At 48.1% G+C, this 21345-nt stretch overlaps 6 protein-coding genes across 6 annotated transcripts; 3 read left to right on the top strand and 3 right to left on the bottom strand.

Moving 5' to 3' along the window:
* Positions 1 to 2063: 2063 nt before the first annotated feature.
* On the bottom strand, positions 2064 to 3101 carry HD556DRAFT_1447668 (uncharacterized protein; the record flags this gene model as incomplete). The annotated part of the gene is made up of 6 exons (XM_041307320.1): positions 2064 to 2301; positions 2370 to 2489; positions 2519 to 2788; positions 2839 to 2897; positions 2971 to 2989; positions 3058 to 3101. 6 exons carry the CDS (start codon positions 3099 to 3101, stop codon positions 2064 to 2066), a joined length of 750 nt encoding a protein of 249 aa, XP_041155827.1.
* A 1857-nt stretch (positions 3102 to 4958) lies between these two features.
* HD556DRAFT_1311897 (uncharacterized protein) lies at positions 4959 to 7186 on the top strand (the record flags this gene model as incomplete). The annotated part of the gene is made up of 13 exons (XM_041300589.1): positions 4959 to 4972; positions 4995 to 5146; positions 5182 to 5232; positions 5342 to 5419; positions 5472 to 5686; positions 5836 to 5918; positions 5975 to 5987; positions 6198 to 6330; positions 6456 to 6520; positions 6619 to 6647; positions 6696 to 6795; positions 6848 to 6865; positions 7046 to 7186. The coding sequence occupies 13 exons, from the start codon at positions 4959 to 4961 to the stop codon at positions 7184 to 7186; spliced, it is 1092 nt and encodes a 363-aa protein (XP_041155826.1).
* Positions 7187 to 7466: 280 nt separating this feature from the next.
* On the bottom strand, positions 7467 to 8392 carry HD556DRAFT_1538586 (uncharacterized protein; the record flags this gene model as incomplete). The annotated part of the gene is made up of 7 exons (XM_041309695.1): positions 7467 to 7663; positions 7700 to 7728; positions 7787 to 7910; positions 7963 to 8000; positions 8075 to 8182; positions 8220 to 8310; positions 8345 to 8392. The coding sequence occupies 7 exons, from the start codon at positions 8390 to 8392 to the stop codon at positions 7559 to 7561; spliced, it is 543 nt and encodes a 180-aa protein (XP_041155825.1). The 3' UTR covers positions 7467 to 7558.
* Positions 8393 to 8517: 125 nt separating this feature from the next.
* Positions 8518 to 9050, top strand: HD556DRAFT_1496549 (uncharacterized protein; the record flags this gene model as incomplete). The annotated part of the gene is made up of 3 exons (XM_041308893.1): positions 8518 to 8660; positions 8718 to 8871; positions 8922 to 9050. The coding sequence occupies 3 exons, from the start codon at positions 8518 to 8520 to the stop codon at positions 9048 to 9050; spliced, it is 426 nt and encodes a 141-aa protein (XP_041155824.1).
* Positions 9051 to 10220: 1170 nt separating this feature from the next.
* On the top strand, positions 10221 to 12937 carry HD556DRAFT_1402180 (WD40-repeat-containing domain protein). Its single transcript, XM_041303845.1, has 13 exons — positions 10221 to 10257; positions 10320 to 10416; positions 10467 to 10500; positions 10542 to 10756; positions 10780 to 11227; positions 11297 to 11420; positions 11446 to 11527; positions 11578 to 11645; positions 11692 to 11803; positions 11831 to 11878; positions 12568 to 12609; positions 12661 to 12750; positions 12780 to 12937. The coding sequence occupies exons 1-13, from the start codon at positions 10226 to 10228 to the stop codon at positions 12804 to 12806; spliced, it is 1419 nt and encodes a 472-aa protein (XP_041155823.1). The 5' UTR covers positions 10221 to 10225; the 3' UTR covers positions 12807 to 12937.
* Positions 12938 to 15366: 2429 nt separating this feature from the next.
* Positions 15367 to 19558, bottom strand: HD556DRAFT_1447663 (uncharacterized protein; the record flags this gene model as incomplete). The annotated part of the gene is made up of 16 exons (XM_041307319.1): positions 15367 to 15523; positions 15576 to 15758; positions 15808 to 15984; positions 16034 to 16218; positions 16272 to 16316; positions 16366 to 16554; positions 16901 to 17240; positions 17291 to 17343; positions 17401 to 17536; positions 17586 to 17795; positions 17844 to 18110; positions 18160 to 18417; positions 18475 to 18612; positions 18661 to 18924; positions 18971 to 19312; positions 19365 to 19558. The coding sequence occupies 16 exons, from the start codon at positions 19556 to 19558 to the stop codon at positions 15367 to 15369; spliced, it is 3138 nt and encodes a 1045-aa protein (XP_041155822.1).
* Positions 19559 to 21345: the final 1787 nt, after the last annotated feature.

Below are 21345 nucleotides of genomic sequence, written 5' to 3'. Positions count from 1 at the left end.
TCCCATCCAGGCAGACGGCGCTGCAAATGTAGTCCGGAATGCTACAAGATACTTTCTCAGAAAACCCGCAACAACCACTATTCGCGTGCAAATGCCAACTTCATGGAGCCTTCGAGGAGTGGAAGCGACTCAGAAGAATCAACGGGTCATCCACGTCTCAGGTTGACCACACTGCCTGGGAAATTGGCCCCGTTTTCTGCAATGCACTTCTTGGTGATGCATATGACCCTGGCAATAAGATGAGTCAAAAAGCCTTCTTAAACGTGCAGGTCCACATCCCGGCAATATGACCCAAGTTTGAATGAACCCGCTGACAGCAATAGTATAGCAGAATCATAATATGCAGCTTTTGGAGACCTGGACGGACGTGAGTTTGGAGTAACGTTAGTAATGGTAGGTGTGAGTATATCCTACAAGTGCTTGCCGCTGCGCAGCCCCTCTTGTAAAAGGAAATTCTGTGAGTTTGCATCTAGTACTATAGCTGATTTTTTTGTGCATCAATATTCAATATGTTGTCATCCATCCTTTGCTGACAAAATAGCATGCAAGTCTTTGCGCACGGTATGCTGTGGGGCTGAGCGGCGACATGGGTGGATCGACCCGGGTTGTACCCACACGGTGGGCCACACCCAACTCGCGGATGCCAAAATTCTCAGAGGCCCACCCATGCCCACCCAGGTCAGAGCATTGCGGGTATGGGTCACTCGCGAGTGACTGGACATATTTTGCGCGTGTACATGAGAGCAATGAAACAAAGTATGTACAAAGTTTAGTTGCGCGGAGATGGTACAATCACGTCAGAGAGCAATAATTCGGTGTAGAGACTCATGCCTCTCATGGTGTGATATGGCACTTTTCACTAGAGAGTTCATTGCACGAACTTGCAGCACCATTCTGTGTGCTATCTGCAGCTATCCCTATATGAGGCGCAGCTTTCCCGTGCAACGCGCGCCATGCGCGCACCATTCCCGCACTTCGCGATGTATATATGCGCGCGCTTTCCCGCGCTTGAGCGCCCTATAGCGCCAGCCATCCGGAAGCATCCATCCATTGTCCACCAAGTTCTCTAGTGCGTATGTTTTCATTTCTCTTATCTGTGCATCGTTCCACCTTTATTTTTATCATGGACCCTTACTTGCATACATATATCTTTGCATACCTTACTCGGTAGCGATTCGGCTCCGCATGACAGCGCTTAGGCGCCATATAAGCGCCAGCATACATACTGAACTCACTTTCCAACAATTACTCTACCTCCCACTTACCACCCACATACTACCGAGGAGAACATAGTAGAAATCTATTCTTTGACACCTCGCGCTCATATCCCTTGTCTAGTATCTAATCACCACTTAAGCAAACTCACTCTTACTCTCTCTCATTACCGCTCACGCGCGCGCGCTTCCCGCGCCTCGCGCGTACCTTCGCTTTCCCGCGCTTCGCATCAGCCAACCAGTAGCGCCTTCGGCGCACACTACTAGATCCTTGCTGCACTCGCTTCCCCTTTAGGGTCAAACGCACTTGTTGTCTCAAGTATAGCAGACTAGGCAACGCGCGACCTCACAACATTTACAGATACAGTCTGGAGCATCATTTGTTCCTCACAGTATTGTTGTTTCTACATCGGTTTCCTTGACACACTCGGAAGCGCATTATAATATTGTTGAGATGGGGAACTTGGCAGTATGTCGTAAGAGATGGAGCAAGATGGGGAAAAGTTGTTTCAAAAGAAAATATAGAAATCGATTTCCAGCAAGCGCAGCGGAGTGGTGGGCTTGAAGTTTGTGCCCTGGCACGCGAGACGCACGCGGGTGGACGATACTCCAAGGTCATAAGATTATATGTTGTGGATAAATGCGGAAAGTTTAGTGTCAACGTGCAGATATTGTAGTCGCCCTGGTATGTAATGAGAGGAATTAAGGATACAAAAAGAAGTGGTGAGAGTCAATACAGCTAGTAAGAGACGTCGACAAAAAAACAAGCTAGTAGTACTCCAAGGGTATCGAATGCAGGTCCAGCGATGAAAAAGTCCCATGGTGAAATAAATAGAGTTTACAGAAAGGCTACGCAATCGCTTTCATTCTACCTTTGGTTTTGCCGCTAGCCCGTGATCCAGATGTTGCACCGCGACGGACTGGAGCACCAAAGCCTGCTTCACTGGCGCCTAGTCCCCTTGCACGCTTGGCGGTTCCTTGAATGAGCCGGGCATCACTCTGAGCACCCTTTCTCTTGCTCCCAATACGCCCCTCGGGATCATCTTCATCTACCATCAAGGGCATGCGGTTGCCCGTTTTGAGGTAGCTGTAGGCTGTTATGCATTATGCCTAAGCTCGCACATGAATTCAGTGGACAAAGACTGAACGACGCACTTGGTTGCAATGAAAGGGTCGGTCGACTGCAATAAGCTCAAGTTCGTAAGAAGATTTGCGTCAGCTGCAGCATGCATTGCCTTGGCTACCTCTGAAATAAACAAGTTCGAATGCCCAGTTCTAAGTACTCGTATTAGAAAAGCCCAGACCCTGGGAAAAGCTGCAACTCTTCGCTGTGCTCTTCATCTTCGTCAAGGTTCTCATCGTCCACTGACGCACGATGAGGATTACGGGAGAGATTGTACCCATGAACTTGCGCTGCAGGTACATCAAACCCTCTGAGTTCATGTTCGAAAGGATCAATGTCTGCATCTGGTTTGGTTGGCTGTGTCGGCTGGACAGGTTTCGGTGAGTGAGGAGTGAGGTACGCCCGGTGAGCTGGATCGCAGAGGAGAGACGAGTCAGACGACTGTTGGACGCTGTGCCCCAGTCAGAGATGCCTGTTCGGGTCGACCTGATAACGACGGACGCGGCTGAGCTTGCAGCTGTGGTGGAGTTGCAGTTTGAGGTTGTGATCGAGCTGTGGTCCTAGGCTGTATCTCGTATTCGAGCAGTGTGAGATTATAAGTGATGTTCCAAAGCCAATCCAAAATATACTCACAGCAGCGAATGCTTCCTCCCTGTGTTGATGCAGTAACATAGATGCAGTGTATCAGCACTAGTGTGGCAACCATTAGCACAAGCCCACGAGTGCGGTGGCACCGCCTGCAAATAATGAGGATCCCGACGCATAATCGGGTGCGCCTAACGTGTGTGCGACAAAAAGATTTGTCATAAGTGCGAAGGGAAATGTCAGTGTTAATGGTGCATAGCTAAGCATCCGTAATGGTACTGAATGACATATCAGCTATGATTGTGCGAAACAAAGATATTACGCACGATCGGTCTTGAATTTCTTGCAGTACCAACCACGAACCAGACCATGATAATATTCTGAAACGTGACCGTTGCGTCAGTTATCAATCATTGTTGTGGGCTTTGCTACCTGCAAAAGAATTGGAGCATCAGGGCTGAGATCAGATCAATATCATCTCCCAACAGTTGTGACACTAATGGCTCCCGTGCATATCAACTTATATGCGCAGCCTACCCGAAGAATGCTCTCCACGATTTGAAAGGATAAAGGAAGGCCACCGACGAGCGCCAAGGCGAGCCACCTGCTAAGAACTCGAAGATTGATGATGAGTAGACTCAGATTCAGATCGGAGTATCCTGTCATATGGGAGGCCATATATGAATGTGAGGACGAGAGAGATGCAAAAAGACTGTGCAAACATTCAGCAGCAGCAGCGAAGGGCGGGGCTCTCATTAAGTCAGGCCTCATAAAGAGCTTCACTGATGGCGCCGGTGACGACCGTGATGTGCCTGGTTTGCCATTAAAGGGCTGCGCACGAGACCTACAGGTTCTGTGAGCAGAAATCATCTTTCGGGGGGCTGGTTGGCTAGATACGCCGGTCACATATAATGAGAAAGAACTGCCGGGAAGGGTAGAAGTCTATGGTACTGTTCCACATCAGCTTGGACCCATATACATGTATCATGGACGCTTTGATGGTCTTGTACCAAAAAAGGAGTCGGGGTTTTGGGGCGCGTAGTCGCCGGTACCCATAGCTGTAAGCCAGAAAACAAAAATAATCAGTCAGGTATGGATGACAAGAAAAGATGTCACGTGACAGCAGAATATTATGGGTGTCACTAGATATATTTGATCAGTTGTTTGGTCTTATGATTGTTGATTGTTTGTTAATGTCGATTTATCCAACCTGCAGCTCCCAACGCTTCCGCAGCACATAAACTGCATCTGCAGGTCCCAGCGCTGCTTCTGCAGCACCTAAACTGCATCTGCAGTATCTAAATTTGCACCTCTCATTTTACCTTGACACTCTGGAAACTTTGGATGCATGGAGCGCCGTTTCAGATCTGAACTAGATCCCGGCACGTGGCGTACCTCTAAGATCTGAGCTAGATCTGGTGCGCCCCATAGCTTACTCTGGCCTCAACAAGCGTTCTGGTTTGGATGTGTGGAGCGCCGTTTCAGATCTGAGCTAGATCCCGGCGCGCGGCGCACCTCTAAGATCTGAGCTAGATCTGGTGCGCCCCATAGCTCATTCTGGCCTGGACAAGTGTTTTAGTTTGGATGCGCGGAGCGCCGTTTCAGAATATCATACTTTTTATCTACTCTATTTTGTTAATCTCTATGTTACTTGAAACCTGGTGCATCCCCTATTCCTCGAGCCTTTTTAACGACTCGTTTGCTCTTGCATTGTCAGTCGAAAATTACTACCACCATCCTGTGCAGACCACGCCCCTCATCACAACCTAACCAAGTCCATCAACTCACAAGAAGTGATGAAGGTTGCACGGTGGGTCGACGTCCGGACTTTCATACCCCTACTCGCGTTCATTTTGTATGACGTCTTTTGACTGCAGCCTGATACTTTAACGGTGTATAGGTCAGTTTATTGATTCAGACTAACCAAAATATTGGTGATGTATAGACTAATATCTCGTTGCAGACTCCCAAGTGGAAAAAGGCATACACACGCTTTATATGTGCTGATTGATCGCCTCCGCTAACGTCATTTCACTATGCTTTTCTTTCAGTGACTATCGTTGTTTCAAAAGGTGCATTGGTGCAATTCGCTCAGAACGCATTGCCGGGCAGAGCTCCACTGGAGCCGCCGACATTGATCAAGTTCATAAGCAAGCCAAAGAGTACAGTGGTACATTGGCTATTCTGAATAAGTTCCCACCAACTCATTTCACTCTTGAGAGCTGTCAGTCGTCCTACGACAAGATGCTTTAATTGAAGGGACTTCAGCTCTTTCCCCAACTCGAACCCAGCGAAGGGATAGCCAGATGTGTGAGTAGTTTCGGCATCGTCTGCTAAGTTCTATTCAACAGAGGGGTTTTGACAGGTCCATCGCTCAGAATTTTAATGCATAGCGCTCTGCCTCTCTCTCATCTCACAGGCTCGTCATCGCGGGTGACTCCCTTGCCTCTGAAGTCTGCGTGCTCGCCTCCCGTATTCCCCTTCTTCCGCAATGCAGGTCAGTTTAAGCATTTTCAGTGTCTTGCGTAGAAACCTCACTTGACCAGCAGGCTCCCCAGCTCCTGCCTTCTTACGCACGCTTCACCCTCTACTACCACCGCTTCATGCAAATTCTTTCGAGCTGTTAGATTCCGAATTAGAGAAAGTCGACTCTTTTTATTCCGAACGAGAGAAGGAAATGCGAGACCGCGGCAGGCTGCTCAAAGAGCATCTTAATGAACTTGGGCAACGTCGCAAGAAGTACTACGCCAGTCTACTGTTCAGCGTACGCGCTCTCTTCTGTTTTTTGAGACGTTCTAACTCCGTGCGTTGTGTGGCTTGCCCTTGCGTTTACCGTCATTTTCAATCCCATCTCAGCCAGGTCATATCATCTGCGTCTACGATTCGAGCTAATATGTTTTTAAAATTGTATAGAACATCCTCCGGGGTCATTCGCGACGGTGGCTTATCAAGAGCGCTGCAAGACTAGGTGTTAGCGGTTTGTGGGGCGCGTCGGAGTACGTTCACATCATGCGACGCATAACATGTAGTTGACGTGATTGACAGTTCACAGATTTCTGGCTCAGGTTAGCGTCTACAACTCCGCGCCATTGTATCCTTCATCTCAACCTTCGCAGCGATAAATTTTGCAGTCTTGCCTATAGCGTGTCAAACCTCTACTTTGTTGGGTGTTTCTACACCCAATATCCTTATGTTTCTTCCCGCGTCATCTACCTCCGAGCTGTTGCCGCACAACAACACTGACAATTCTCCCATGCTCATTTTCCTCCTCTCAGACGTTTAGTTTGATGCCAAGAGGCGCAGTCCTTTATTCTGCATATGACCCTACGCTTCAAAAAGCGCGGTCGACTTGTGGAGCGCGAGTGAATTGGGGCTCTTACTTTGCACTGGCTACGCTACCGTTCCTAGGTGCGTTTCGTGCAGAGCTTCAGACGTTACAAAGATTCAAAGTTACCTACTTATCTCATCAACGCAGGTCTTCACTATCGAATGAAAGCACTCAAAAACACCTTGCGTCTTGGTTGAATGCGCAGGCCTGCAAGTACGGGATGGGTATAGTGTACTACTTCTGTTAAGTATTACCTTTGGAGACGCGACGGTAGGTTGCCTTCCCACGCCCCCACTCTCTGATCATCTGATCTTCTTCAGGAGAATCTGACGGCGGCGCTTCTTTCATTATGTGGTGTTTGTCGGCAGCTGTCTATTCACTATGTGGGCGTGCATGGGTGAGTCGACAAACGGTCAACAGTGGATACACTCTCAACTTCACTCAGGACTTCGCAATGGATTGGTCTATCCGAGTCTGCAAACCCCGCGCTAAACATCCAATATCCCCTCCTCAGGCGAGGCTTGGTGCACACATCGCAGATTCCGGTGCGCTCTACCTTTTATTAAATCAAATGTTCCGAATTTTCATTTTATTCAGCTGCACTATGTTGCTCTGGTAAGCAGAATGCACACTTGTGACTAGTCATGAGGGCTTAGTTGGCGACGTCACTTTGACACGATTCAGGTCTACAATTTTCGCCGATTGTAGCACCGGTTCAAAACTGTGAATCAGCGCCAACTTTGACTACCCTCATTTCACTTCGAGATTTTGATGCACCATTCTGATGATGCACAGACGAATTATGATTCAAATACTGCATCATGTCTCGTTTCACTCCTCTCAAAAACGTGCCTAGGGCCCGAACCTTCATCCAACTCAAACGTGCTCGCCAATGCACCGTCCGTGGTAGGCGTGCTTTACAAGCTTCTGGCATAGTTCACATGATCGATCCACGAAATGACTTGAAGCTGGATCATCTTTTACAACCGATTCTGATTCGTGTCAAAATTGCCAACTCTGACTCTCCAATCTAAATAACGGCAGGTGCCATTGAATCACCAATCCAATGATACATTTCCACCACTGCACAAACTTTGTCCCCCAGTGCACATAGACCCACTTTCAGGTGGACCTATTCCAACACCGGCAATTTCGCTTCACCACCGCGTGAAGAAACCTCCGCCGCTGCTTATTAGCCCCAAAGAGGTCGATGCGCTGTAGGGATTCATTTCTGGCTGGGCTTGTAGAGACTGTTTTTACCTTACCTTATGTTGGCACTTTTGTAGCTTACATAAGCAAGTTATCTTTTCACCAGTTACCAGTAGGAGTCAGAGTACTAAGCAGTTTTTCATGATATTTCCTCTCCTCTGAGCCTTGAGCCTGGTCCAGAAACCCTTTAGGGTCGAATAGCAGCTAGGTTCTGCAAGACCCAACATTGTTCAGACTCACTCTCTGAATTGTTGTACCTTCAGCGCTGCCTGATATCATAAATCTTGAATTATCGCATGCAACACCTGCACAATATGATGCACTCACCCTCCTGTAATCTTGGTGTACAAGTTGTCTGCCAGCATGGCATGAGCACGCAGAAAACATGCAGTAAGGACGCCCCACATTTATTTGCAACTTGTCCAAGAACAATGAGTTTGTCTGGTGCGATCTAAAAGTCATGAATGAATTTCTACCCACAAACGGAAGGAAATTGTACTCACTTCTCCTCCAGCAACTCGAGGAACAACAGAAAATGTACCTGACAGCCAAAATAAAAATCAGTTTATAAGGAGAGATAAACGTGAGCATATTCGTGAATAAACGGGGACTCACCATTCCTTTGAATGTTAGCAAGGTATTTATCGCTGGCGTCCTGGTTGGCGTGGTGTACAGGTGCGAGCACAAGCACGAGCTCATTATACAATGACGACAGGATAGAAGCTAGGCAGGATGAGCATTGCACAGATAAGCACCATACTATCATTTCCTAACAATAGCCGGTTTGCATATTCACATCCAAGTGAATCTTTTTTCACACCAGCAGTGGGAATGTTTTCAACTTGCGTATCCTAAAAGACGCGATAAATCAGATTTTCAGGATACAAAGCCGTAGATGCACTTCACGATGCTGAAGAGCTCTTGTCGAGCCATAGATGAAGTTGTCAGATCACTGAGAACGTTTGTGATGAAGGGAAAGTTAATATACCTTGAATATGTCTGTGGCCAAAGGCACACGCCCACCGCATCCAGTATCACTGCTGAAGCAGTCTTAGTTGATGCCCATTTCGACTTCGAGAAAACTAGTCGAAGCGGTGATCGGCGATGTGCTGGAAGTCCTCGCGACGGATCTACCTCAGGATCCTGCATCTGAGTTGATGGTCTGGGCAGCTGCAGCGGGATGCAGGCGGATATCCTTTCAGTAAGTTCCCTGGAGGAATAATTGTAGGAACCATGCTGACTCATTGTTTTTTTTCAGGAAGAAACGTAGTAACCCCGATTTCTGGCGAAATGATAGTGTTTTTGTGGTCATGCATGACGTAATTGTCGTCAGCCCTATTACAGCCACCAACCTGTCTTTGTCGAAAGGTCTTGCAGCAGACCGCGCACGCACTGTCTTGGCCCCTGAGCCAGTGTTTGACACTATGATGGCAACAATATACTTATTTTGTACTATGACAAGTCCGTCGGGAGCACCACCGCCGCCGCAATCCAGGCGCTCTTCGAGAAATACGATGGACCATTCACACACAAACATATATACAGTAAGCTGTCACCTCTTGGGCATCCAAGGCTTGAGCTTGAAGTTTGATGTACTAGTTTCATGGGTAGCCTTGTTGTTCAGTATTTGTGTGCGGTGATATAACTGGACCCTTGCACCAGCTGATACCATCCCACGAACTCCCAGTTCTTCCGAGTTTTTACCGGCTCTTGAAGCACAACAACTATATATGATAAACGATAAACAATGTTTTATTGGCTGACTAGCAAAACTCAGGTACTACATATAGAAGTCCCTCGTCAGCAAAATAAATACATTGGTACGTCATGATCATGTAAGCGTTTACACGGTAACTAGTAATGTGCCGGAGGGATGGTATCGTTCTCGAACAAACACCTCTTGCTCTCACCTACCATAACCCCTAGCAACGAGTCTTGGGTCTTCTCCAGGTGTTGAGCAGCGTTCTTTGGCCTCTACTTTTATATCAAATATGGACAATTCGCAGACAGCTATGAAGGAGGAGGTCAATGAGCAGGTGAGTGAGTCTAGCATGCAGGTTACCACTGAGTGACCTGCTCACGGCGGTGTCTTTACCAGACCGACCGTCAGCTAAAGGAATACACTGATGTAGTCAAATTACATGATGACGCTGTTGCGACTGCATCCACCTGGAAAGAGAAGGCTGAAGTACGCGAACAGGTTCGATGCAGAATTAACTCAGAGCAAGTCATTTTTGAGCCTGCCTTTGCATACTGTAACATGATGAAGTAGGATCCAGAAGAATGGTGATGTTCTGATGAAGTGGATCACGGCCACCTTGAAGGACGTAGAAAACTTGCGATAGGGTCAAACTCACCTCCAATCTCAATTTCCTTGGTGGCGCCGCTTGTGTTTGCAGTATTCAAGTATTAGTGCACTCGATGTAATTTACAAGGTCACGCACAGCCAGATGTGCTGCAAGGGTTGGTCCAACTTCCTCTGCTTTGAACGCAGTGTTTGTTGGAAATTCAACCCGCCAATACAGTACACAGTATTTCTTTCATTTTTCGTTTGACTTAGAGTGGATTTATCAGATTAGGCAACTCCATGCAACTTTCCACACACTCATTCTTCGTTGTCCCTCAGTCTCTTACATCCGACTGGGGCTAAGTCATATCTTAGTACACCCACTACATTCCCAGACTCCAACCATTCGGCCACCGAAAAAACTGCGTGCTTGCCTTAACAGTCGCCGGAATATGACTGGAGAACTCTGAACATGGACGATGTCTCGATTTGTTCATGCATATAAGTATCGGTGAGTACATGCCCAATATTGCAGCACACCGAGAGACTGATCGACAATCACGTCTCCCATAGCCATGTCTTCGGACAGGCAGCAAAGAAAGAACATGGATATGACAACGTGAAGGTCTCTGGCAGCGCATGGGATACAAATATTGTCTCTGCCTCTGGGGTGACCACTTTCCTTCTTCACATCCGTCCTTTGCTGACATATCACCTTAGCGATACATTAGCGTTAACTGGAATGCATCCGGAGGTGGAGCATTTGAAATACTTCCCTCCCCTCCCCTCTTGCAGCTGTCCCAAATTTCTCGCACAAGCTTCCTGATGTTATTCCCCTCGCGCGCAGTCACGCCGCCCCCATCCTCGACACCGATTGGTCCCCACACAACGACTCTATCGTTGCCTCTGGCGGTGAAGATGGAAAGGTCATGATCTGGAAGGTCGAGTCTTCCGCTTTGGAAGACTTGGGCCAGGATCATTGGGTACTGGAAGACTTTGACCCTGTGGCCGTATTGATGCATCACCACGCAAGATCGGCCAAGTTTTCTTCCATCCAACCGCGTCTAATGTCCTCACCAGTGCTTCCAGCGAACGCATAGTTAAGTTTTGGAATCTCGCTGATACTGATTGCCCACGTTCTGTTCTCACCGGACACAGCGATACCATTCAGTGTCTCGCCTTCAATCCTACCGGCACGCTCATAGCGACTACCTGTAGAGACAAAAAACTTCGTCTATTTGATCCTCGTGCTGGAGGCGAAGCTGTTCGCATCACTGATGCGCATGGTGGTATCAAGGGCGCTCGTGTCGTGTGGATGGGCGATCTCGATAAGATTGCGACTACTGGTTTTAGCAAGATGAGTGATCGTCAAGTCTCCATCTGGGAGGCTGGAGGTCTTGGAAGTGTCAAGACGATAACTATCGATCAGTTTGCTGGTGTCGTCATGCCTTTCTGGAGTGACAATGGCATTCTTTTCCTTGGTGAGCGCCCCGCATGTGCTTAGCACTCGTCTTTTCTCACATTATTACTTCTAGCTGGCAAATGGTAAGGCGGAATTGAATGTGTTTGTTATTCTAAATCCAACAGCGATGGAAATATCCAGTATTACGAGTACGAGAGTGGCTCGCTATTCGCACTAGCAGAGCACAAATCTCCGGATCCCCAAGGGAATCTGTTTCCTCCCTCGTCGTGCCCTTAGCGTGTCGGATTGCGAGATTTCCCGTGCGTGCAAGGTATCAGGCTCATCCGTGGAACCCATCGCTTTCATCATGCCTCGCAAAGTAAATATCTCTTGAAAGACTTACGATAACTTCACTGACAGTGTCACCAGACAGACTCATTCCAATCCGACATTTACCCAGCTGTGGCCTCGTCAGAATCTTCTCTCTCAGCAAGCGAGTTTTTTACTGGAAAGACTGCTCCATTAAAGCTCGTTAGTCTCGAGAAGTGTGTTCAATGGTGGACAATCGACATTCATGCCCTCGGCGCCTGCTCCTGCACCGACACATGCGCCCGCACCCACTGCGTTCAGTGCACCCCCGCCTGTCACTAAAGCTGTTACCACGCCTACACATGTGCGATAGACACCAGTCCTGTCGAGATCCGAGTTGGCACCGGTGCCTCGACCCGCTGTAGAAACAACAATACTGCGAGGAGCAAACAAACACTCCAAACTGTATCTATAATGTTGTGAGGTCGCGCGTTGCCTAGTCTGCTATTCTTGAGAAGACAAGTGCGTTCGACCCTAAAGGGGAAGCGAGTGCAGCAAGGATCTAGTAGTGCGCGCTGAAGGCGCTACTGGTCGGCCAATGCGAAGCGCGAGAAAGCGCGCAGGTACGGGCGAGGCGCGGGAAAGCGAAGGTACGGGCGAGGCGCGGGAAGCGCGCGCGCGTGAGCGGAGACAAGTGAGAGTAAGTGTGAGTTTGCTTAAGTGGTGATTAGATGAATAACAAGAGATACGAGCGTGAGGTGTCAAAGAATAGATTGCAACTATATTCTCTAGGTGGTAAGTGGGTAAGTGGGAGCTAAAGTAAGTATCCTCGTGGTCCGTGATGCTGGCGCTTATATGGCGCCTAAGCGCTGTCATGCGGAGCCGACTCGCTACCGAGTAAGGTATGTAAAGATATATGTATGTAAGTAAGGGTCCATGATAAAAATAGAGGTGGAACGATATGTAAATAAGAGAAATGGGAATATACGCACTAGAGAGCTTGGTGGACAGTGGATGGATGCTTCTGGATGGCTGGCGCTATAGGAGTGGAAAGTGCCATATCACACCATGCGAGGCACGAGTCTCTACACCGCCTCGCCCATCTCAGAGTCTCCTGTTGTTCTCACTCCGCCAACGCAAGTTGATGATGAAGTACGTTCTCTTGGTACCGATCTTGAAGTTTGACGCTTAAGCTATGCGTAGGGCAAGACCACTGTGTCAGAAGCTGAAGTCAATCGGCTCAATAGTGAGCTCTGTGCAGCGCGAGAAAAGATTCGCAACATGGAGTTACAGGTCGAGGGCCTGAAGCGAATGTAAGAAAGGTAGCTCAGGCTTTGATGGAAGCGTGAGGACCAGGTTTGTGAGACTCAGACCGCAGTGGTTGTAAAGTAAAACAGTACCTGATGAGACTAGAGGTGCTTTTGGTGTAGGTTGATAATCGTGTACATAGTCATTATATCTTGTATAGCCTGCATTTCAAAAAATGCAACGGAAGTGCATCGCCACCACCTCCTTGATGCGTTCAATTTGGAGATCCGAACGCTTCGTTATTAATGACAAAAACTCCTTGTACTCTGGACTTGTTTTGAAGGAGTTTAGCTGTGCTGCTCTGTCACACAGAATCCCCGTAGAGGTGTTGAACAGATGAAGGGAGGGCATTGTTGAGTTCGATCAAAACTGCTCTTTGAATAGTGTCTTCTGCTTCTGATGGACAGACGTACTGCTGATGCAGATTTGCAGAACGATATATGTATTTTGAGACGATACAGGAGTGTTCCATGTCTCACCTCGTTTCTGCACTTCTGCCAGGAGCATCGTCCAACTTGGACAACATGATTGTGAAGGCCTTGATGGCTTCATCGTAACGTTGCGCGCCAAGCAGCACTGAGTGTGACAAATGGTACCAAACATGAGGTGAAGGGTGAAGTTCAGTGACCTATGCATCACCAAAGTCAACGTGGGCTACAAAACATGGATGCCATCGCACCTTTCGCACATCGAGGAGCACATCCTCCCATGGCATTTTATTTAACTTTGCCTGGCTGCGACTTGCAAAGAAGATATCGGATGCAGAATCCAGGTCGATCGCCATCGAGTATAGGTCGATAGCCTTGTTGTAATCACTTGCAGCGAAGGCAGCCTCTCCATTGGCAGCGCAGAGTGTGAAATCTGAGAAGAATACAGGTGAGGATTGTCGCCTGCGCGACATTACGGGTTATAGACTCGCCGTTGGACCAATCAAGGCAGTCGGCCTTGGTAATTTCATCACTTGAAGTCATCATGTGTTGGTATGATTTCATGGCATCTTGGAGTTTACCCGCACGAAGGAGTGCATAACAGCGTTTCTGGTGTGCCTTTTGCCATAAGGACTTCAGGTCCCAGCCAAAGAGCTGGACAAGAGATTCAGTTATTAAAAGCATTACACATGCATCATCTTGACGTAACACCACCAAATCCTGGTATATTTCATGAATGTTTGATTTCGATGGTGAATCGCGAGGTCGAGAGCAGTGGAATGGTCTGCAGCTTCGTCGTAGCGTGCGCCATCCAAGGCTTTGATTCCGAGTTGAACGTGTAGATATGCCTAATGTGCGAGTTGTAAATATGAGTGTTGATGACCAAGCATATGGATGATACTTACTTGCACAATATCACATGCAAGTGTATCAGCATTCGGACAACTGGTAGCGAGCTCTTTGAGGAGCAGGCTTGCCTCGTCATGTTGATATGCATTGAAGAGCGCGATGGCCTGAAATATGCGATGAGGGGAAGAGTATGTGAGGCAAATGTAACATACCATATCTTGATCAATAGCAGAAAATGAACCATTTCTGAATCCTGGTTTGTATACATGGATGCAACATCAAATGCTGCCCTCGCATCCAGGACGCGGGTTTTTCCACAGAGGGAAATCCCCTTGGAGATAATATATTATCTTGCATGAGCAGTTCTTTGTCAGTAGATAAGTCTCCATCTATGTATGCATCGAGGAATGTTGTGGTGGCAATAGTCTGCAAGAAGCATGCTCGATTTGTGGTATATGTGTCAGGAACGGAAACATGCCTTTGAATGTGTACGCTGAGGTACTGTCCACTCCGAGATCATCTCCGAGTCATCGTTACCTCCACTGAAGATGTGATTGCCGTCTACGGAGAAAGTGATGCATTCCGTGATAGACGAGTGCTTGAAGACGGTAATGGTTTGTCGGTCTGAGAGCTGCCAGAGACGAACATGGTTGTCACTAAATGCGGATGTGATGAGTGTGCCAGCAGGATGAATGGCAATGATGACAGGGATGAGATATCGCTGTGAGCGTCCTCATCTGATCGACCACCAGCATTCAATACCGTGGCACTCTCGATGGCACTGGAATAAGACTTCGATTTGAGCATAACCTCACTCTCCGTCTCCCCTGTGTGATAGTCTCCCCTGCCCTCCAAATCAGTAACTGACCGTAGTTGGGTGCGCCATTCACTGCTCTCAGAAGAGTGATAACTCCAGGTGCGCTCGGATCGGAGAGTCTTTGAAACCTTGCTGGCCTCTAAAGGCTGGCGCTCGCATCTCGACTCTATGACAGCCTGGTGCATGCAATTTGAAGTTACGCACTCTCCGTCAGCCTCATATTTTGGAGAGCTGGACAGTCTTTGTTGAGGGTGAACGCAGTATAGGTACGATGAACCTTGGCTAGGCTGGTCCTTGTTCATATCTTGGCGACAGGATTCTTCGTGAGTGTGAGCGACGAGAGAATGACCTTGACATGTCATAAATGCAGATGATGATTGTGCTAGTTCGTTGCTGTCAAATTTCCGAGTGCTGGATAACCTTGGTCGAGGACAAAATAAACAGTATGGAGATTACATACGAAAGGGGTCCACAAGGCTGGTCCATCCCCACATATTGACAACAGGGTCATTCTTGTATAGTGACGGGAGAACTCTGAACACTGTTCTCGATCGAGCGATGGCTCGAGGTCTGGACGAAAGTCGCTGGAGCTAAGTTGATATCTGAGGTCTGGTGCTCGCGTGCAGTGAGATTGATTCCCGCATCCTGTGGAACACCTGGTTCACTGCGAAAAATGTATTATAAGGAGATCAAATTTGAACGGGGTTCTCACTTACGAAAGAGACAGCTTGCGCTCAGTGTAAGTTGATGACAGGGATGAGATGTCGCTCTTAGCATCCTCATCTGATCGACCACCAGCGTTGGATACTATGGCACTCTCGACGGCACTGAAATAAGGCTTCGGGTTTTTTGAGCGTAACCTCACTCTCCACCTCCCGTGCATGATAGTCTCCTCTGCCCTTCAAATCAGTAACTGACATATCACTAGAAGATTATGTCTAAACTGACTGTCGTTGGCTGCGCCATTCACTGTTCACAGGCGAGTGATAACTCCAGGTGTGCTCCGATTCGAAAGTCTTTGAAACCTCGTTGACATCAGACTGGGACTCACATCTCAACTCTATGATGGCCTGTTGCATGCGATCTGCTGTTACACCCTCTTCGCCAGCCTCATATTTTGGGGAGCTGGACAGTCTTAGCCAAGGGTGGACGCAGTATAGTAGGAACTACGTACGGTGAACCTTGATTAGGCTGGTCCTTGGTCATATCTTGACCACAAGATTCTTCGTGTGTGCTAGTGACAAGAGAATGACTCTGATATGTCGTCGATGTCAGAGGTTTCAAAATTCCATTGACCGAACTCGACTCCTGCATATTCTCAACTGCTTTGTTGATGGATGGTGGTGAATTTGAATTGTTCTGTTCCAAGGACAGGTAGACGTGGGTAGATAAGGTTGCTCCAGGCTCGTTACTACAAGAGAATAGCTGAGCTGAGCTGATCGGTGAAGGTGAGGAATCTTGACTGTGGGTGAAAACACTAAAAGAAAGGGGGCTCTACAGCAAGACCTGGATACGAGAATACAACTCGACCCAAAGGACAGCTACTGAGAGAAGTTCCTCGCGAATAAGGTGGAGGGAAACTATGTCAACTAGACGGGCGCTGGTAGACGCGGGAAAGTAATGCGCGCGTGAGCGAGAGATGCGGAGGGTACGCGCGTAAGCGGGCGCGCGCTTGAACGATGAAGGAGAGGAGTCCTTAAGAGAGTAGCAAGGGCACAGGTGTCAACAGTGGAGGAGTATAATCAGATTTCTAGTATTGGAGGGAGAACTCTACACTTTGCAGTATATCAAGATAAGGGGAAAGTAAGTACCAGAACCGAAGGAATCCTCCCTCTATTTAAGAAGGGAGATTACGCTATGCGGCGCGCTTCCGAGCGTGCTCCCGAACCGAGTAACCATATCAACTTCTAAATATATTCTAAGTTTAAATAGGCTCTCTGTATGTAAGCACGGAGGTCGGACCGAAGGTTCGTTAATTCAATGAGAGAGATAAAAATAACGCACCAGTGAATCAGCAAGGACAAAGGACAGAGGGACGGACGGTAGGAGCGCGAAGGCCTATGGAGCGCGCACGCGAAGGGCGCGCGTGCGTGTGCGATGTGCGAGTGAGGCGCGTATGTAGGGCGCGCGCGCGAGAGCGCGAATGACTGGTCCTTAGGATGTGAGCTGATACAGATAGGGAATTAAATGGGTAAGAAGGCCGCATATCCGGCATCGAGAGGCGCGAGTCTCTACATCGGTACCCTTGGATTTCAGTTGAGTACTCATAGTTTGAGGTCTGCACAAGGTCAATTGAAGCTGCGTCAACCCCAGTGGAAGACTTGTGCTTACATCCAGACTGTATAAGATCGGCTTCCGCATCCTGTGGGATGCCCGGGTCACTGGGAGAGGTTTATCCCGATATCAGGCACTCAAATGGTATGTCACTTACGAAGGAGACAGCTTGGTCATTTGGGACAAAGGAAACACAGGGACATTGGTGTTCTGATTCATTTGACTATGAATTTTCGATACCACAGTCTTCGACGTGGATCACTCTACAATCCCGACAGAATGGGAATCTGCTGTCAAGCTGAGGCTGAACTTGCTTTCCGTCTCCAGTTCATGACAGTCGCCTTTGCTCTCCACAGCCTGGTGCACGCACTCTGATGGTTCGTTGCTGTCAATTTTCGGAGCGCTGAATAACCTTAGTCGAGGACAAAATAAATAGCATAGGGATTACATACGATGAATGTTGACAAGGTTCGTCTATCGCCGCATATTGAAAGCAAGGTCCTTCTTGTATAGTGACCAGAGAACTCTCGACTCTGTTCTCAATTGCGCGATGGCCCAAGGTTTGCACGGAAGTCGCTGAAGCTACATCGATATCTGAGGAGTGGTACTCGTATGCAGACTGAATGACGTTGATTCCCGCATCTTGTGGGAGGGCCGATTCACTGAAAAAAATCGTTAGCAGCTCAAACTTAAACAGGATTATCACTTACGAAGAAGACAGCTTACGCTCAGCATAAGTTGATGGCAGGGATGAAACGTTACTGTCAGCGTCCTCATCTGATCGGCCACCAGCGTCCAATACCATGGCACTCTCTGATTGCCTGACACTCTCGACGGCACTGGAATATGATTCCGAATTGAACGTCACCTGACTCTCCACCTCCCGTGCATGATAACCTCCTCTGCCCTCCAAATCTTGGGGCATACAATTTGTCGATACAGGCACTCTGTCGTGCTCGACATAAACATTCGCAGTACTGGATAATTGAATTTCAGTGGGGGAAACACGACGTAGGAGCTACGTACGAGAAGCTTTGAGTAGATAGATTCGCGCCTACAACAAATTGACCACAGGATCCGCCTTTTAGGTCAATTACCAAAGAAATCTGACCCATCATCCACATGCCTTGAGACAACGATGAGTTCCCAAGATCATTGTATACCAGAATCGACTTCTGCGTGCTCTCGAGAGCTCTGCGTGGGGCTGATGCTGGTGCTTCAATGTTCTCCGCAGTTACTAAGGACAATTGGACCAGCACAGAGGAGTCTACGTCTTCACGACTCCTGTTGAACTTATCATCAGTAAATCGTTCTTTGCTAAAGGATAAATTTTGGGCTAACTGCCTTTGGATGTGCCCGTCACTGCTCTCAGTCGAATCATGGTTGGAATTATTTGAAGCTATGTTGAGGTCCAAAGACCGATGTTCGTATCCAAATTCGATATGATTAGTCCCCGAGTCCCGCGGAACATCCGGTTCGCTAAAAGAGGTTTATTGGAGGGTGAAGCACTTGAATGATATCACGCACGAAGGAGACACTTTGGACCCAGGATTGACAGAGGATAGGGACAATGCAACGCCGTCGGCGCTCTCATTTATCCTCTTGTCATCGTCTAATATGGCGGACTTCGACGTGTTTCCTTCGATAATCCTGACAGTACGGGAATAGGATGTGAGATTTTGCTTGACCTCGCTTTCTGTCCCTTGATCATGATAGTCTTCTCTCCCCTCCTCAATTTGGCGCTTGCGATCTGTGGATACATCCACCATCTCACCCTCAAGTTTCGGAGTGCTAGACAATCTTAGTTGAGAGTAAACACAGCGTGGGAAAGACGTACGGGGAGATTTGACTAGGATTGTCGCTGGCTACGTCTTGATCGTGGAGTTCCTCGTGTCTATCAGAAGTCAGAGAGGTGCTCTCGGCTATCGTCGATGTACTTTGAATGAAAGATAAGTTTCGAAATACTGGACTTGTCTTCTGTGTGCTCTCCACTGTGATGGCTCTGGTTGACGTATCGTTTTTCTCGTATGTCACGGGTGAACAGACGATGACAGATGAGTCTGTGCACTCGCGATGCCTATAGAGCTCGTCATCCGAAGCTACGTTAGTCTCTGAGGACTGGTGCTTGCATGCAGACTGAATGGGATTGATTCCCGCACCCTGTGGAACGTCCAGTTCACTAAAAAAGGTGTATTGTTAGCAGCTCAAATTCAAATAGGATTGTCACTTACGAAAGAGATAGTTTACGCTCAACATAAGTTGATGACAGGGACAAGACATCGCTGTTAGCGTCCTTATCTGACTGTCCACCAGCATTCAATACCATGGCACTCTCTGACTGCCTGACACTCTCGACGGCAGTGGAATAAGGAGGACATCTCGGACTTCGACTTTCCGCCCCATTTGCCCCATTTGTGCCATTCATGCCAAAGATTATATAATCAAATACATGTGCAAACAACTTCCTGCACCGTACATGCAAAGTCTATGATGTAATCACACATCGATGAGCACCCAGTCGCTACTCCAGTGCTTGCAGGAATTGCAGGGTGTCCTGTCCCCTGTGACAGAGCTCTCACTCGCATCTATTGTCCGATTTGTTTTCCTTGCGACAAACCTTAAGAATGACATAGTCCTTGTTCAGCCAGGAGATTATGATCCTGGTTCTCCGCCTGCTAACCTATCACCGAGTATCATCCACTTTCTCTCTGCTAGCTGTCAAATTGTACTGGACGATGTGCCGGCTTTCTGGACAGCATTGAAAGACACTATCTGGCACGAGGAAAACTTCGGACTTTATGATACACTCCCTCTTTTCACGCAGTATGGGCAGAAATATGGTATCAGTGAGTCCTCTACTTGTCATCCTCTCGAGCCTGTGAACTTTATGGTGCTGCAGCCATGTCTCCTCTCTACCCACCACAGCAGACATGTTTCTCTCTTGGTTGCACCAACACGAAGAAGCTAATGAGAGCAGAGCAGCGCCCTGCAATCCTATACACACTCGATCGCGGCCCAATTGCTACGTACTCTGTACATCTCAAATGTGATGGTGCGCATCTACCATATCATCTATGACACTGACTCAAATTTTATAGCTTGTCATGTTGGGTTCCATCACCACTATTCGATCGACTATAAAGTCCCTGCACATGATCGCAAGCGGACTTATTATGCGCATCCACCGGATGCGCTCCATGTTGGCGGTCATCAATATGTTGATATAGCAGTTGTGCGGATGTGGAGAGTACTGAATCTTGTTTCATGGTGAGTGCTATCCATAGCATCGCTTCATGATTCAGTGTTTCTAACTTGACTTTGGCAGGACGTCACATGTTGAACTGCGCGTGCTTCTATAACGTCTCCCTCTCAAAGGGTGCCGTGCCACCACCTGACTTTCAAGTTTGGCCTCTCGGGTGACCACGTCTGGAGCGGAGTTGTCCAACTCTCTCTCATCGAAGATTTACAACTTCGCGGTCAAGTGCTGGAGATCAAGCACGGAGGTGACCACAGGGACAGATTTACTGCACCAATACATGCTCACAACCTTCGCATCCGCCTCTACGGCCAGGAGGAGCTCCGTCATTATTGTACCAAGTGCACTGTTCTCCACAACAACAACAACAATGGCGCTCCTGACCAAAAGTTTTCCGTTGTCATTACAGATGGGGTCACTGTAGGCCATCCATGTTGCGGCATTCATAATTGCCATGAACCCCTTGCCAATAATCGCGATAGATTCTGTCCTGACCATCTCCTAACACACCTCTGTATCTGTGCAATAGTGAACTGCGAGCGCAGTGTCACACCCTCGACTAGGACATGCGATGACCCCACACACCAGGCTATCGAGAAAGCGTACACCCAACGTGGCCAGGCATGCTTTCAGCTTCAGGAACGCCTTCAGCGTGCATATGTAGCTGTGCCCATGAACTCCGATACCAGTGATGTCGTGATTGCTGACCTTGAGGCTGATGATCCCTTGGAAGAGGAGTTTGAAGTCCCAGTTGTTGTTGGTGAGGGATCTGTGGAGACAGCAAAGCAAACTAAGCCAAGGAAACTTCGCGCAAAGTTTGGTCGTAACCGTACCCACAATGAACAGTTGATCATTGCGCCATGTGGGATGATTCTCGCACGTGAGACATTTTATGGAGCAGAGGGTGTCACAAGTGTTGTGGTAAGGCAAATGCTTCTCACTCGCGATTGCAGACT

Source organism: Suillus plorans, assembly GCF_016647745.1.
Source record: "Suillus plorans strain S12 chromosome Unknown HD556scaffold_66, whole genome shotgun sequence".
Lineage (NCBI taxonomy): Eukaryota > Fungi > Basidiomycota > Agaricomycetes > Boletales > Suillaceae > Suillus > Suillus plorans.
The sequence above is the reverse complement of the archived record's forward strand: the minus strand, read 5'-3'. Positions and strand labels throughout refer to the sequence as shown.

Excerpts from the sequence above, each read along its gene's own strand:
- HD556DRAFT_1402180 (XM_041303845.1), top strand. The coding sequence starts at position 10,226 with ATGTCTCGATTTGTTCATGCATATAAGTATCG. Across the intron at positions 11,528-11,577 it reads CTTTCATCATGCCTCGCAAA|ACAGACTCATTCCAATCCGA; the intron begins GTAAATATCTCT and ends CAGTGTCACCAG. Across the intron at positions 12,751-12,779 it reads TTCGCAACATGGAGTTACAG|GTAGCTCAGGCTTTGATGGA; the intron begins GTCGAGGGCCTG and ends AATGTAAGAAAG.